This window comes from Hakea prostrata, chromosome 4 (assembly GCF_041222555.1).
Source record: "Hakea prostrata isolate BN-2017 chromosome 4, UWA_Hpros_2, whole genome shotgun sequence".
NCBI lineage: Eukaryota > Viridiplantae > Streptophyta > Magnoliopsida > Proteales > Proteaceae > Hakea > Hakea prostrata.
The window spans coordinates 14,307,938-14,323,631 of NC_142603.1; the positions used below are offsets into that span (position 1 = coordinate 14,307,938).

At 36.8% G+C, this 15,694-nt stretch overlaps 1 protein-coding gene across 2 annotated transcripts; it reads left to right on the forward strand.

The window, feature by feature from the left end:
* Positions 1 to 13,885: 13,885 nt before the first annotated feature.
* LOC149018098 (CBS domain-containing protein CBSX3, mitochondrial-like) lies at positions 13,886 to 15,475 on the forward strand. Of its 2 annotated transcripts, XM_089152424.1 has the most exons (6): positions 13,886 to 13,953; positions 14,284 to 14,549; positions 14,634 to 14,715; positions 14,988 to 15,061; positions 15,152 to 15,212; positions 15,333 to 15,475. In XM_089152424.1, exons 2-6 carry the CDS (start codon positions 14,295 to 14,297, stop codon positions 15,473 to 15,475), a joined length of 615 nt encoding a protein of 204 aa, XP_089008550.1. In that variant the 5' UTR covers positions 13,886 to 13,953; positions 14,284 to 14,294. The 2 variants fall into 2 exon arrangements, with proteins under 2 accessions (XP_089008550.1, XP_089008549.1); XM_089152423.1 differs by lacking the exon at positions 13,886 to 13,953 and having other exon boundaries at positions 14,262 to 14,549; positions 14,988 to 15,212.
* The last annotated feature ends 219 nt before the right edge of the window (positions 15,476 to 15,694 follow it).

Here is a 15,694-nt window from a genome sequence, read left to right on the forward strand (position 1 = left end):
ATATTGATTTTTTTAATAATAAATTTAGAACAGTTTTTTAACTTTCACATTTTACCCTATTTAAACCTTTCCATACGCAACCGGTGTTTGACCCATCTTTTACGTACACCTTGCCACCTTCGCCTGAAATCACCTCACCTTTGTCGAAAAAACCCACAGTCCTCTACTAGAGAAGATCTCTCTATCTCTACCTTTGTCTCTCATCAAAAAGTATTAAACCACACAAAATTGTCTGCCTAATTTGAGGGGAGGGCTTTTGACCATGCACTTTCTGGCATATTAAGGTTGGTTTCCAGCATATTTCTCTCCTTTGAAGGCTCCTTGTCGGCTGAGTTAATTTCATACTGTCATTGTTTGTGAAGTCTCAATATATATAATGAACATTTTAATATGGGTAGTGGGATTTTCTAGTAGGGGACGTGGGAATTTCCAACAGGGGTGTGGTGATTTCCGGCGTCGTGTAAGTAGAAGATGGGTGAATGAATTCTCCCTTCACCCATCTAAGAGTTGGTATGGAAGGGTTTAAATGGGGTTAGTTATGTCATTTGACTCTAATGAAGTTAATATATTTAATTTATTCATGACTTATCAGAATCTTGGATGGAATGTTAAGAGTGTGCAATTTGTAATTTTGAAAGTATACAATCTCTAATTTAGAGCACTAAAATGTGCAACCCAAAGTTTAAGCCCTACTAAAACGTACAACCTATAAAAAACTCAAATTATAATCATTGAGAACCTTTTTTCCAATTCTCAAGTGATCTGGAACCTCAAATTAACGGCAATGAACAAACCAGTTTATTATTTTTATTTTTTTATTTTTTTTTGGGTAAGAGTGAATAGCCTATAATACTATAAGGGTAATTTTCATCTGGACCCCCTGAGGATTGGTCTATGTCATTTTTAGTCCAAAAAAACTGAAACTTTGCATCTGCCTCCCCTGTACTATAGAAAAAGTCAATTTAAGGACAAATTATCACTTTCATGACAAATTTACCCTTTTTTTAATTTAAACAAAAAACATAGGAAATAAAAATGAAAAAAATAAATTTAAGTTAAAATTCATTTGTGATTATCGAAATCTAGTTCTTCAGAACTTTAGCAAAACACCACAAAGCAACCGTCTAAAACAGCAAACACTTGAATGTTTCTTCATTCAACTCTGTTGTAAATATGTTTAAAACTTTATATAAATATTTATTTTAAGGGTAAATATCACTTACCTCCCCTCTTAGCTTGACAAATAGCACTTACACCCCCTCTTAGTTGGATAATATCACTTACCTCCCCTCTTAGCAAATATATCAAACACCTCCCCTCTGTTAGTTTTATCGGTTAAATTTAACTTTTACCGTTAAATATTTTTCTATAATCCCAAACTACCCTCGGTTAAATATATTTTTTATTTTAAAGCCTAAATTACCGTAATCAAACTAACAGTTCACATACTAAATTACCATCAATTAAAATAATTATTAAAAATCAAAATTAAATGCAGTTAAAAAAAAGGTATGTTGATAAAAAAATATATAAAAAAAAACCCAAAATAGTAGTACGTGTTTAATTTTATTAACATACCTTTTTTTTTTAATTGTATTTTTAATTTTACTTGATAATAGTACGTGCTTTTTTTAATTTTTTGATAATTTATTAAAAAAAAAAAAAAAAAAAAAAAAAAAAAGGTATGTTGGGCTTTTAATAATTAAAGATAATTTAGGTTTTACCTATGATGTTTTGGTTTTTAATAATTATTTTAATTGAGGGTAATTTTGTATTTTAACTGTTAGTGTGGCTATGGTAATTTAGGGTTTAAAATAAAAAAATATTTTTAGCGAAGGGTAGTTTGGGGTTTTAGAAAAATATTTAACGGTAACAGTTAATTTTAATCAAAAAATTAACAGAGGGGAGGTGTTTGATATATTTGCCAGGTAAGAGGGGCGGTAAGTGATATTATCCAGCTAAGAGGGGGTGTAAGTGCTATTTGTCCAGTTAAAAGGGGAGGTAAATGATATTTACCCTTATTTTAATTGTGTATTTTATCCATGGTTTTATTTAGTCCCACATCGGGTTGAAAGCATCTGATTATGTGGTTTATATATAGTAAGAAACCCTGCCATGATTATATATATATATATATATATATATATAATACTAATATATCTATATGACTTGGGACTTTGATCCAGAAGGCCCAGTTTGTCATGGGCCCTATTCTGGAAAGCCCACTACTGGGTGAATACGTGGAGATGCCATTTGAGTGGCACTCTCCTGTAGGGAGGTCAGCTGAAGGTACTTTGCTGAAGAGAGTTGAGCTGAAAGGTACCCTCAAAGCCTTACCCTTTCACCCACAACCTTTGGGGCTCTATATAAACTCAATTCCGTGCTCATTCTTGACACACAGAATTCCTCCTCCTCTTTCTCTCTCTCTCTGTTATTCTGTTAAGCAGCAGTGAACATAACCTAATTATACCTTGAGTAAACCTTTCTGGGGTGAAAACACTTTTAGAACCCGTATTGCACAATTCGGGGTGTCTAAATACCTTAAAGAAAGTACTTCATGTACGTTTCAGCTCTAAAGGAGTATTGTGATTACAACAACAGTTCTGGTGTGCGTGCAGATCCCTCAATCGTTTACAACAAACTCATTTAACTTTGAATCCCTAGCTTAAAGCTCTCTTGCTTTACGGGGCTACTTTGGAAAACTCAGGTAAGTGGAAAAAAGATTCAAGGATTTGAAAAAGGTAAATTTTCATTAAGTGACGAGAAATCCGAAGAGAAATTAAAAGGAAAAAAACCCTAGTTTTGAAAAAAAAAAATTATCTACGAATTGCAGAAAGGTTGATGGAGCGTCAGATATGAGAAACCATGGCTAAAGTCGAAGATGTTGTGAAGCAATCATTGGGGATTTGGGAGAAGCTGTTGTTGGCATGTGCCATTAACCGTCATGGAACCAATAGCTGGGACTCTGTGGCTGTCACGCCCTCCCAGCCGGTACCCTATCTGGCATACCCGAGAGTGTGATCCACAGCCCGAAGATCAGGTATCGAGTGATCAACCTCCCACATAAACAATAACATAATCATGAACAATCATAATAAAAGTGCGGAAGATAAATCATAGATCCAATAAAGAAAGAATGAATCATAAATGAAACAGAATAGTAGATATAATCAGAGTATCAAACAGATAAGTAAAGTGAGGCAAAAATCCCACTTTACAACCAGCGGAAAAGTAGCTCTAAAGAGAATAAACTAAATAAAATCTAATCCCAGTAGCTAGTACATTGGGTAACTAAATTGTTCTCCACTTTATAGACAACATCCTTGTAAGTGTAAATCTCATAAATGGCACAAGGACGCTTCCACTCAATGGTCGGACTAAGCATCGTACGGAGCATAACCACTCGCGGGATCTTCAGAGTAATTGTGGTAACCGCAATCACCTTCCTGGAGATATGCCTCTTCGCCTTGCGCTTCTTCATAGGGACCGTCATAGTAAGGGTGTCAATATGGTTAAAAAACCGTTAAACCATACCGTACCGAACCGTTTAAACCGTACCATACCGTACCGTTTCGAAATTCGGTACGGTATGTACCGTTACCGAATTTGGTCATTCGGTACGGTACGGTTATGGTAAACGGTGTCATACCGTTGGTAAATACCGTTTACCGTACCGCTAAACCGAATACCGAATCCCGTTTTTCATACCGTATACTGCATAACTATAACCCTAAATCCCTAATTCTAAACACTAACTTTCCTTTGTTCGTCACAATCGAAGAGAAGAACAGAGAGCAAAGGCAGCGGTTGTTGAGATTGTCTTATAGCTTGTTGCGCATTTGTTTCTTTTTCTGGTTCGGTGGGCTGATTGTCACCTTGCTGGTGCCCTTGGATTGCTTAGAATACTTATTTACAAGGTAATTGTTGATGAAATATTCATGAATTTGATGTTAGTTCTTATGTATATCAACATGTTTGAGCCTACTTTCCCTTGTTTGGCATCGAGTTTGATGTCTTTTGGAACCTGCTTTTGATGTTTATGGTCATCTGCTGCAGGCTTATGCTGATGGCTTCAAGCTTCTCCGCATCAACGAAGGAGATAACAGAGAGGTTACAGTTAACGAATGTCATTGTTAGTGTTTATGGGTTGCTTGGTTATTTTCCTTCCCAAAGAGAGTCTCCTTTGGCGCTTGGTTGTGGCACTTGATGTGGTAATTCAACTCCTCTGTTCTTGGTTTGAGTTTGTGAATTTGAAAAATGGATAGATTTAATGAAATTGCTCTTGTAGATCATGGCAATGTTGCTCAGCTCAAGCATTTCAGCAGCTTTAGCAATTGCATATGCGGGTAACAAAGGGAATAGCCACGCTGGTTGGTTGCCCATCTGTGGTCAAGTTCCCAAGTGCTGCGACAGAGTAACTTGAGCTCTTATCGCCGGCTTCATTGCAACAGTCATTTACTTGTTGCTGCTTCTTCAATCCATCCACTGTTCTTGATCCACTTCTTGTTAATAAGTGAGAGCTTAAGCACTTATATTATATATAGGTCTTTCTCTTCTTATCTATTTCCAGTTGATGAAATTGTACTTCCAGTAGGTAATTTTATTTGGATTAGAAGAAGAACAGTGGGTCAGAGACAGAGTACAGAGAGTACTCAGAAAGGGAGAGTGGGGAAGGATGTTATGAATTTCTGCACTGGTTGTGGTAGTGTGGTTGTATAAGTCACTGTACGTTGATGTATACTTATTATAATTCACATCGTGTTTTTTTGCATGTTCCAAACTTGGTATGTTCCCATACAATACCGTAACAAAACCGCACCGTATACCGAACCGTGCCGTTTTTCCATACCGATTTCATACCGGTTTCATACCGTACCGTTTTTTAAATTACCGTTTTCATACCGTACCGTTTAAATATGGTACGGTACGGTTACGGTTTGAGGTTTTCAAATTCAATACCGTACCATACCGTACCGAATTACCGTTACCGTACCGAATCGACACCCTTACGTCATAGTACTCAGTACCTGCAGGATAGTCTAACAACATTGTACAATAAAGGAATGAGTTTCAAAGAAACTCAGTAAGGCAGTTAAAAATCCATAATAACATAAATGGCAGGATTCCAGAACAAACATAAATGCAATATGATATGAGACAAGCAATAAATGAATGAATCTAACTCTATGTATGCTGGTCTCTATTGGCAAACATGCTTTAAGTCATAGCACCGTACTTCTTTAGGAAGGTCCACTCACATCCTCAACCATTAAAGATATCTTGGATTCTCTCACGGATCATTTCACCGGTCTTGAGCAGCCGATTGGTAATGGGTCCTTCATCCCTCAGGACAAACCATGGCAGGGGGTTAAGTCAACACACTCTCTCACAACCATTTGGTATAAGTCTTGGCGCATGTCGGGGTAAAACCTAGCCAAATGCAAGTCTTCTACTTAGTTACATCAAGTCGAGATCCGGATACTTCCATTCCTCGTCCCCGACGATCCTTTCCGGTATCCTTCACACTAGAGTCCTCATAGTCCCTGACTACGGACTCATCAACCCTATTGATCATCCACATATGGTAAACGGGAAGCTCTCACGTCCTCTCACGGGTTGGTTACCGGTCTTAAGCGCCCGTGAGCCCAAGTCTAACCATATGCAACCCTACCAATAAATGGCCCCCACAATGTGATTCCCGTCCTCTCACGGGTTGGTTACCGGTCTTGAGCGCCCATGAATCCCCATTGCTACCACGGGTCGTTCGGTCTCAATACCCCTCCGATTAGGGTCCGACATAACAGGACATCCTAGCCAAACACTACTAGACAATCCTAGATATGTCATCCAACAGTTTAGGAAGGTGTCCAGAGGGCATCTCCGGAAACATCCCATAATATTCCCGTAGTAGTCCAAGAACAGAAGTGTCAAAAGGACACCTCTCCTTTCCAAACCATACTTAAGCATACACATGCATCAATTCATATCATCACATATATGGTAACTTCATATATGGAAAGAAATCAATAATTACAATCACTTTTATAACATTGGTAAGTGAATCATACATGAATCAATTTAATATGAATAAGTAATGCTACTGTAATCAAAGTTATGCAACAGTAGTATATCATTGTAAGAATCTAATTTAGGAATCATATCTATGATATTCAAATATAGAAACTAGATTCATGCTATCTATGTAATTAAGGAAATAACCATCCTTACCTTTTATAACTCGCAAAGGAATCCTAAGAAGTCAAGTAAGATCTCGGCAAACTTGAGAAGAAGGTCCTAAACAAGTATATACAACATATTAGGAAAGATCCCTAACAGAAAAGATACCAAAACATCCAACATAGACCAATTCGGAGTTGCTGTACTCATTGGTCGAGTGGATTGGTCGATCGTCCAATCGACCAATCGATCGACCAATGCGAGACGATAGCCTATAAAATCGGAGTTTTAAGATATGAAATCCGAATTTGGTGGTTCAATAGGGTACTAATCAAGGGGTAGACTACATCAGTAGTATTCTAACATATAGGGGACCTCAAAACACCAATCAAATCAAGATATCAAGATCCAAATTAGGAAACAAAAAGTTACCATAATTAAATCAACCATGGATCTTGATGAATTTGAAATAGAAAACAAAGACAAGAACAATAGGAGGATGGATCATTGCTTCAGGTAAAGGTATCATGAAAACATACTTAGATCCTCAAGGAACAAGGCTTAGAAGCATAAATCTAAATATGGAAATAAAACCTACCATATATGTAACTACCATGCATCATGAAGAACACATAGTAAGGTAGAAGAGAACACTAGAGATCTATAGATTATGGATCATGGAAGGAAAACACAGTAATTAACTACTAACATGATCAACATAGAAGATCCAAAAAGATCGAATTCAGATTAGAAGTTTAACAAAGATTAGATCATGGTTTGATCATGATTCCTTCAAAAGCTTGCAATGATCATGGTTAAGATCATTGTTCTAGCCTCATATCCTTAGGATGATCATGAGAACATGTTCAGAGATGTTTGCAACAGAGAATGCAGCATCTCTTCTACTGTCTCAACTCAAAAAGGAAAGAAAAACAAAGATGGAGGAGAAAAAGAGAGAGTAGACATACCTTTTGATGCAAAAAGAAGAGTTTCGACGAAGATCCGTCAAGAAAACACCAAGGATGCAAGAGAGATGACTTGCAAGAGGTCTTTGGTTCGTTCCAGAGAGTTTGGAGGCAGCAAATACGAAGTGGACTCGAGATTGGACTTAAATAGAGCAAGAACAACCTAATTGCCAAAGACAGCACTCATTGGTCGAGTGGATTGGTCGATCGGCCCATCGACCAATCGATCGACCAATGCGTGACAAGAAGACCAAAACGAGGGAATTGAAGGTCCGGATCAAATCCAATCCTAAAGGGGTTTTGCACACAAGTCAAGTGACTTACCTAATAGGTAGAAATGCCTTCAAACCAAGATAGAGAGCACTCCAAGTCCATCAACTAATTAGATCTTCATCAGGATTCAGTTTCCAAAAATAGAACCTCATCATCAACTTTCATGGATTCAAAGCCAGACACCAAGTCCTCCACTGGGATGGCCCAAAGCTGACTTCTTACTTTACTTCGGGTCATCGGACCTACAAATAACAAGGTTTCCGGGTCAAGGTTAGGGCTGGAGCGGCCCGGGAACCCCCACCCCCCCACCCCCCCCCCCCCCCCCCCCCCCCCCAACCCCAAAACCCCGACGTCCTTCCCCCCCCGCCACCCCCAACCCCCCCCCCCCCCCCCCCCCCCCCCCCCCCCCCCCCCCCCTAAATTACCTCCCCCCCACACCCCCTTCCTCCCAAGCGATAAGAAGACAAATCTAAAACGTCCGACGATAAGAAAGATGTGATTCCATGGCTCGAAGGGTTAAGAAAACTTCAAGTGGCAGAGCTTCGACGCGAGGTTCAAGGGCATGATATTTCGATCTTAAACAACTTTTGATTTCGAATGACATGATGTTTCGATCTTAAACAACTCTTTTGATTTTGAATGGCATGATGTTTCGATCTTAAACAACTCTTTTGATTTCGAATGCTAACAATCGTATTTCTCTGGTTCAAAGATTTGAATTTGAATTTTTTTTTCATTTTTATTTTCCATGTTTTGTTTAAATTAAAAAAAAAAAAAAAGAATAAGGGCAAATTTGTCATAGAAGTGATAATTTGTCCTTAAATTGATTTTTTCTATAGTACAGGGGAGGCAGATGCAAAGTTTCAATTTTTTTGGACTAAAAATGACATAGACCAAACCTCAGGGAGTCCAGATGAAAATTACCCATACTATAATAGACAATTGTGAAATGTCCTGTTAAGCAAAGTAGAATGAGGTTGTACTCTGGGCTGGACTCCAACTCCAAACACTTTGAAGTTTGACTTAAACGGGGAGTAGTAAGATCTATTTTTAAGAGTACTAGTAAAAGTGTCACTTGCAAATGCACAGGTATTTATCAATCACCATGTATTGGCCATGGAAGTTGAATGACCTATGCATAAGTGAACCTATTAACAACAGCTAAGGTTGGAATTTGGAATAAGTTCATCTTTTAAATACGTGATTTAGATTAAATACTTTTAATGCAGTTTCTTCTTCCTCAATTAAAATTTCTTGGTTTTTGAAAGAAACTTTTCATATTCCTTTAGTTGTTAACGATTTCTTTGAAAAATGAGAAAATGGTGAAATTGAGAATTAAATTGATTCAAATAATTTAAAGAATTTTAATTGACCATTATAGATATCATTTATTACTAATACGAAGGTCTAATTGATTGAATACAGAGGGGTATTAAAGAAGAAAAAAAATGTAACCGTGTCCCTTGAGTTCATACTTTTATAATAGTAGTACGATGGATCATCTTTTAACCACACAAATAGGAGTGGAGCATATTGGATAAATGATTTTCATTCATTTTAAATATTTACCTAGTTGGGGAGGGATCTGAACTCTTTTCTACATCCTTTGATTTTTTATCTTTTCCCTCCAAATAAGTTCGATTTCTTTACCAACACTCTCATTAAAGATAAAGAATCGAGATTTCCTGAGTTTTTAATTTAGTAGTGTTTTTTTTATTTGTAATTAAAATTTCATTCTCATTTGAAATGTAAAAATATTTTGTATAATAATTAAACACCTAAATTATATTTAGTGGGAAAATAATTTGGGATAATTACTATTGGCCCCCTATACTTTGATTTTATTACTATTGTATCCCCTGTACTTTTCAAAATTACTAATCCAACCTTTAACTTTGTCTACAATTACTATTGCCCCCTTATTGTTAAGTTCCGTTAATTTACTGATGATATGGCATCTTTATATTTTCTCAAAAATCCCAAAATACCCTTATACTTATTCTTTTACTTATTTACCATTTTGTCAAGTTATAGTAGTACCCTTAACTAATTGTGGAGAAAAAAATAACTATAATCCATTTTATTCTTTAAAAAAAAAACACCAAATAAAGAAAGAATGATTGAATAAAACTTAAATAGAAACCGAAGAGGAAGGAAAATCGAATTCAACTAAAATTGGAAACTGAATATCACCTAAAATTTTTCAAAAATAAATGAAGTTTAGTGAATGTGGGAAACCAAATTGGATTTGGATTTTTGTCATTTCTTTAATTCAAAATAAATGAAGTGTAGTGAAGGTGGGAACCAAATCAGATTTGGATTTTTCCAATTTCTTTAATTCAAAATAAATGAAGTTTAGTGAAGGTGGGAAACCAAATCGGGTTTGGATTTTGTTCATTAATTCAAATAAATGAAGTTTAGGATAAAATTGACATTTAATATGATTTTTATTAATGGGTAGCATTGTCTTTTGATTTATTAATTTTAATGAAGAGCAAATTAGATATTACATATTCAAACTTAACGGCTACTTAACACCATTATAAGGAAGGGGGGCAACAGTAATTTCTTAAAGAATAGGGTTTTATTAGTAATAAAATCAAACTACAATGGGGCAACAGTAATTATCCCAAATAATTTTCATTTTATATCAAAGTATTTTCATTTTTCGTGCAAAGTAAAGGAATTGGAAGTGAAAGGAAGGGAAGGGCAGGAAAGTGAAATATTGAAACTGATAAGAGTAACTTTTGTAAGCTTGAACTACTTAAAACTCTTTAAATACTTGATTATATTTTCATTCACATTTTTTTTTCCCAAAAAAATCATACATTGAAATTCATTTTGATCTAATATAAGATTTCATAACTTGAATGATTTAGGGTTTGGTGACCATCAGAAAAGTTTTCATTCTGGATTTAAATTTCAAGCAAGAGTTAAGCACATTGATGGTTTGTTATGGCATTTACATTTTACACGGCCTAACAATTGGCACACCCCAAGATGGACAACATGAGATGAGTTGAGATGGATTACCCAGTCGATGTAAAATTCAAATTCTTTTATTTCTCCCAAAAGAATTCAAATTCACAAAGATAATAAAGAGAAAATGCGTTCGAGGAGATAAAAAATTTCAGTACCTCTCCTTGTATTCGAATTTCCATTATTTATTTATTCTACAAAAAAAATAAAAAAATAACTGAAAAGAAAGAAAGAGAGCATAATGAGAGCATATTATTCTCCCCCAGATTGGAAGATGATCCGGACTCTTGATAGCATATATACCTATGAGCAAACGGTTTATCCCAGTCGTCCCATCCCTGAGACAGAACAACACTAGACATTTTAGTCATGGTGAATACCATCCTTTAGTAGGGACCCCATGGCCTTACTAAGAAGCATTTTTCCACTCTTGTGACCTTGCAATGGGAGAATGTGTAGCCTGTCTGCCCTGAAGTTGATTCTCTTGGTTGTGTTGTGACTGCCCCAGTTTTTTTCCGATAGAGATTGAATATGAGAGTACTACAAGTCAATGAGACTTTATTAGAATGCTCTTTGCGCTCTACACTAGTAGGTCATGAACTCTAGAATTCTGAAAGTGCTAGTTAGCTGGAGATAGTTATTCACCTCAAAGAGAGAAGCAACGTTTCCAAAGATGAAATCTATGCCACCTTGGATGAAAGAGTTGTTGTAATAATTACTTCCTATATGATCTTGATAAGATCATATCCAACACTTGTAAAATGCAGCTCTATCACATGATACCTTTAGTGCCAACGCTCTGTCTCCTTCCCGGTACGTGTTTTGATGATCAGATCAGCATTAATAATAAACAAGTGAGACTTGCTAATAGTTGGGTGAGGGAGAAAAAAAAATTGTATAAAAATTGAAAATGTGAGTCCTATGTTTGAGAATTAGTAGGTGCTACCTATTAATCTCAGTTCATGATAAAAAGAAGGACACACTAGCGCGTGTGCAGTTTACAAGCGAGGACAATTTTCCGTCCAATTGCGCACACACGGCATGGGTAGTGGATTATTTAGCCGCTATTGGGACCCACACTTGGCACTTAGCGCGCTTGCATTGCCTTGAGTGAGATCTGATATGGACCGTTTGTTTTAATAAATGGCCAATCATGGAGATGAAGATAGATTCTTCATGATCCAAGAATATCATCTGGTTGGATTTCTATTAATAATCTAACCATTATAAATGTAGATTCTTATCTATACACAAGATCAATTTGAACCATTGGATTGTGCGGCCAAACGATCCAATAGTTCAGATAAGTAATATGTATTGTTTTGTTAACATGGGTGCCTAAGCATTTAGTCCAGCTATTTCCACGGTTCCATACCAATCACATAACCACAAGGATTGAATCAGATACCCAATAACAAACGAGAACTACTCAACTTTTACTGAGAGTAAAGAGTGTTAAAACGGGTCGGGATCATCTCCCCATCGGCTCCCCCCCCCCCCCCACCAACGGCTTTACAACCACATATTACAGTGGGGCCCACGGGTGAAATTTATGATTTTTTCAACATATTTTATTATTTTTTACTTGTAGACCCCACTATAATATGTGGTTGTAAAGCCATCGAGGAGCTCGATGGAGAGATGATCCCGACTCTGTTAAAACACCCTAAGAAATGAAGAGATGAATTCAAGATTTCACATTTTCCTAGGCAATCATTTCTTGTCAATCAGACGGATCATTCTCTTGAAGTAACGAGTATTACACCAAAACAATAATTTTTTTTATATATTTTCCTCAAATATTTGAAAAAGCAAGGATGGAGGTGAACTAAAAACTTGGGAATCAGGTTTGAATTTGTGTCCAGTCACATTTGAGTATGTTTGCTCACTTTACAGATAAAGAGAAGGGAATAGCAGAGATTTCTATGGAAAACATGGTTGCACCAAGGTTAAAGTAAGCATCTTAGTTCACTTTACTTTAAAAAGGAAATCCAACAATCCTTGGGAGACTTCGAGGAACTTATATCTTAATTCACTTTACTTGAAAAAGAAATCCGGAATTACTTGGTAATTTCAAGGCACTTGATCCATGTAAACATCTTGGTTGATATATAGCTCAGCATCATCTCTACTTCCTGAGCCCCTCTACCGTTCCCATCTTTAGTTCTTGAGTGAAGTGTGAGAGGTTGAACAAGGAGAGCTGGAGAAGGGAAGGTGCAATGATAGAGCTTCTGGTTGAAATCCACCTGAACAAGTACCAATGAGGACTTGGAAACAGTCTTAGCAATCCAACTCTGAGCACCTTTTCCTTCTCTCTTTCTGATTCTCTCTAGGATTCTTATATAATTTATTGTGCTTGTTTATTTAGTTATTTATATATTTGCTTGTTTTATTATCTAATGCGCATTGTTGAAGTGAAAATGTGAGCTTGCAGAGGGGGAAGGTGCAATGATTGAACACAAAAATCTCTTTAATCTGAATGTGTGAATGATGCACACTCTTGTCAATCCATTCGCTGAGCACCAATTCCCCCACTCTCCACTTTCTTGTACATCTTAATCCATATGATCTGACCATAGAAATAGAACCCATTTCAATATGGGAAATGCCCTTCTTTCCTAGGATTTTAATTTTCTATTATCTTAAAGGAGATCCCACTAGGTTTGCCTCACATAACAATAATTTTTTTCTGTTATCTAGCGTTTTTCTGGATGTGCTGCAGAGACTACAGTAGTCAAAGTGATGAACCTGTATACAGAAAAGTTAGAGGCAAGGAAGGCATTTGAAATTCTCTTCTGGAGAAAACCACATCAAGGTAAGCATTATTCAAGATTCATGATACTAAGAAGAGCAGCATGAGCACCAACAGACAGCTATCTGTACTGCCCCAACGACCTACAAGCTGCTCCTTACTGAACTCTAGATTGAAGACAAAGACAACTATGAATTTTATTGTAATTTATCAGAACTGTACTAGTAAACGTTGAATAAGAAACTCGTGTATTGCCTTTATCTTTACCAAAGTGGTAAATCAAAGCAGTATGTTTGGCTTAGAGTTGGATTCAAAATAATGAAAAGGGGGCATCTGCTTTGGGGTTTTTGTTGAATGAAAAAAGCAGCAAGATAAGTAGAAAACCAACTTTTCTGTTTTGGGATCTTCTTTGGCCCCAATAACTCCTGAAGAGTCATTTCCTGAGCTATAGGGTTTTGTTTTCTCTGTTTAACTTAATATGATTGGCAAGGAATCAATCATCAGTACCAGATGACACTTCAAAAGTTTCCAACCACACTTCCTTTCAATGTGGAAACTGGGATAATGGTAGTTTGGCGCAGAAGCTATCTGCATTATAAAGTCATGAATCCCAAAGGTCCCTTCACATGGTGCTGTCATTCAAGAAAAGAATTTCACAAACCTGAAGTTTAGTTGTACGGTTGAGCCATATATAGATGCTCTTTCTTTCTCGTCAAAATTCCAATTTTAGCAGGGAACACATTGCTTCATCTTTCATTGCCATCAGGAGAAAGCTGTCCGTGCCTTGGATTCGCTTCCCAGCTCAAGGTACGCTTCACCTCTCCAAGAGTTCCCTTTGAGTGCTACATAACCTTTTCACAATACCTTGAGTTCTCTATGTAAAATCAGATATAGGTAGACTATCAAAGATACCCATAAGATCCTAGAGCCTGAAACCAACTGGCTCCTCCAGAGTAACTCAGCAAAAACTATCACTGAAGACATTTTCACAATGTTATTCTCAAAATGAGATCTGGGGATTTGCACCCAAAAATTTTCCACACTTAAAATTTGGGATCTTCTTGGTAGGCAGTTTCTAACTCATTTCTTGGTCTATATTGAAATTGACTGCTAATTCTAATATTTTCAATTTCATAGAGTCATTCAGTATGCAAGGAATTGTTCGAGTTGCACGGTCATACCGCCATACACTTCAGGATATAATTCCAAAGCACCCAATGGTGCAGTGCACAGCCTCTAGATCTAATGTATTTTCACGCCGTCAGTGTGTTATATCTACTCCTACCATGCAACACAAAGGTATAGAGAATACAACAGTTGCAGAACTTCTTGCGACAAAAGGTGAAGAAAAGAATGTGCTCTGCTGCAACTCTACTGACACTGTTTATGATGCAGTAAAGAAGGTAACAACTTACAATGAACATTAAGGAATCTCTAAGTGTCTGCTAGATTAAATCTGACTTACATCAAGAGGCAAAAATTTGCAGATGGCAGAAAACAATGTTGGATCCTTAGTGGTTCTAAGGCCAGGGGAACACAAACTTGCTGCAGGGATAATCACAGAGAGAGGTACTTGATGTTTTTTATTCACAGTAACTGCTTTATAAATTACACATTGAAAATCATCAAGCTTCCTCCCTTTCCCCATTGGTGCAATATCAATATTAACGATCACAGTTTACAAGCTCAAGATCAATAGGTCAATCTCAAAATTTGACTCCAAGGTGATCAGGAGCTTTATTGTACAAAATTATGCTTGCTACTGACTCAGCCTAAAGAACATTATAATTCACTGAAAAATGTGGACAATGAGCCTAACTGTTTGAAGGTTAGAAAAGCAGACTACCTGAAGAAGATAATTGCACAAGGAAGACCAAGCAAATACACAAGGGTTGGGGAAATAATGACTACTGAGGTTATTTCCTATTCTTTCAAGCCAACCTCCTTGCATTTCTTAATCTTGTGTTCCAAACATGAATTCATCTTCTCATCTTGTTCATCACAGAGCAAGTTGATTACAGTGAACTCTGACACAAACATTCTCCAAGCGATGCAACTGATGACAGGTTAGTAAAATAATACCACTGAGGAATTGTTAGTATTTGGGCTCTTCAAACAGCAGCTCCAATGCTATCTGAATGGAAAACCTACAAGATATAACTAATGACAGTTCTTCATGCTCACAGATAATCACATAAGGCATGTGCCTGTAATAGATGGAAAGATTGTGGGCATGATTTCCATCGTAGACGTTGTTCGAGCAGTGGTGGATCAACAAAATCAAGAGGTGAAGCATCTAAATGAGTTCATCAAAGGAGATTACCATTAGTATTTAAAACATTCATGTAACTACAGCTTTGGTTTCCAAGGATTGTTCATTTATAACCCAAAATAACAAACTCAATTTACATTACACATGCAACCCAAACATAAGCAAAAACCCATCTCCAGTCTCTAACTTCAAGGTATCCACTCAAGTCAAAGGACAGATAGCACATACCTGTAAGATGGTCAAGTGGAGGTGTCTGCTGTGGGGATTCAATCACTC

Bases quoted from the DNA above. Each gene is read 5' to 3' on its own strand.
- LOC149018098 (XM_089152423.1), top strand. From the start codon at position 14,295: ATGCAAGGAATTGTTCGAGTTGCACGGTCATACCGCCATACACTTCAG. The intron at 14,550-14,633 runs GTAACAACTTAC...AAAAATTTGCAG, and splicing joins TTTATGATGCAGTAAAGAAG to ATGGCAGAAAACAATGTTGG. The intron at 14,716-14,987 runs GTACTTGATGTT...TTAGAAAAGCAG, and splicing joins AGGGATAATCACAGAGAGAG to ACTACCTGAAGAAGATAATT.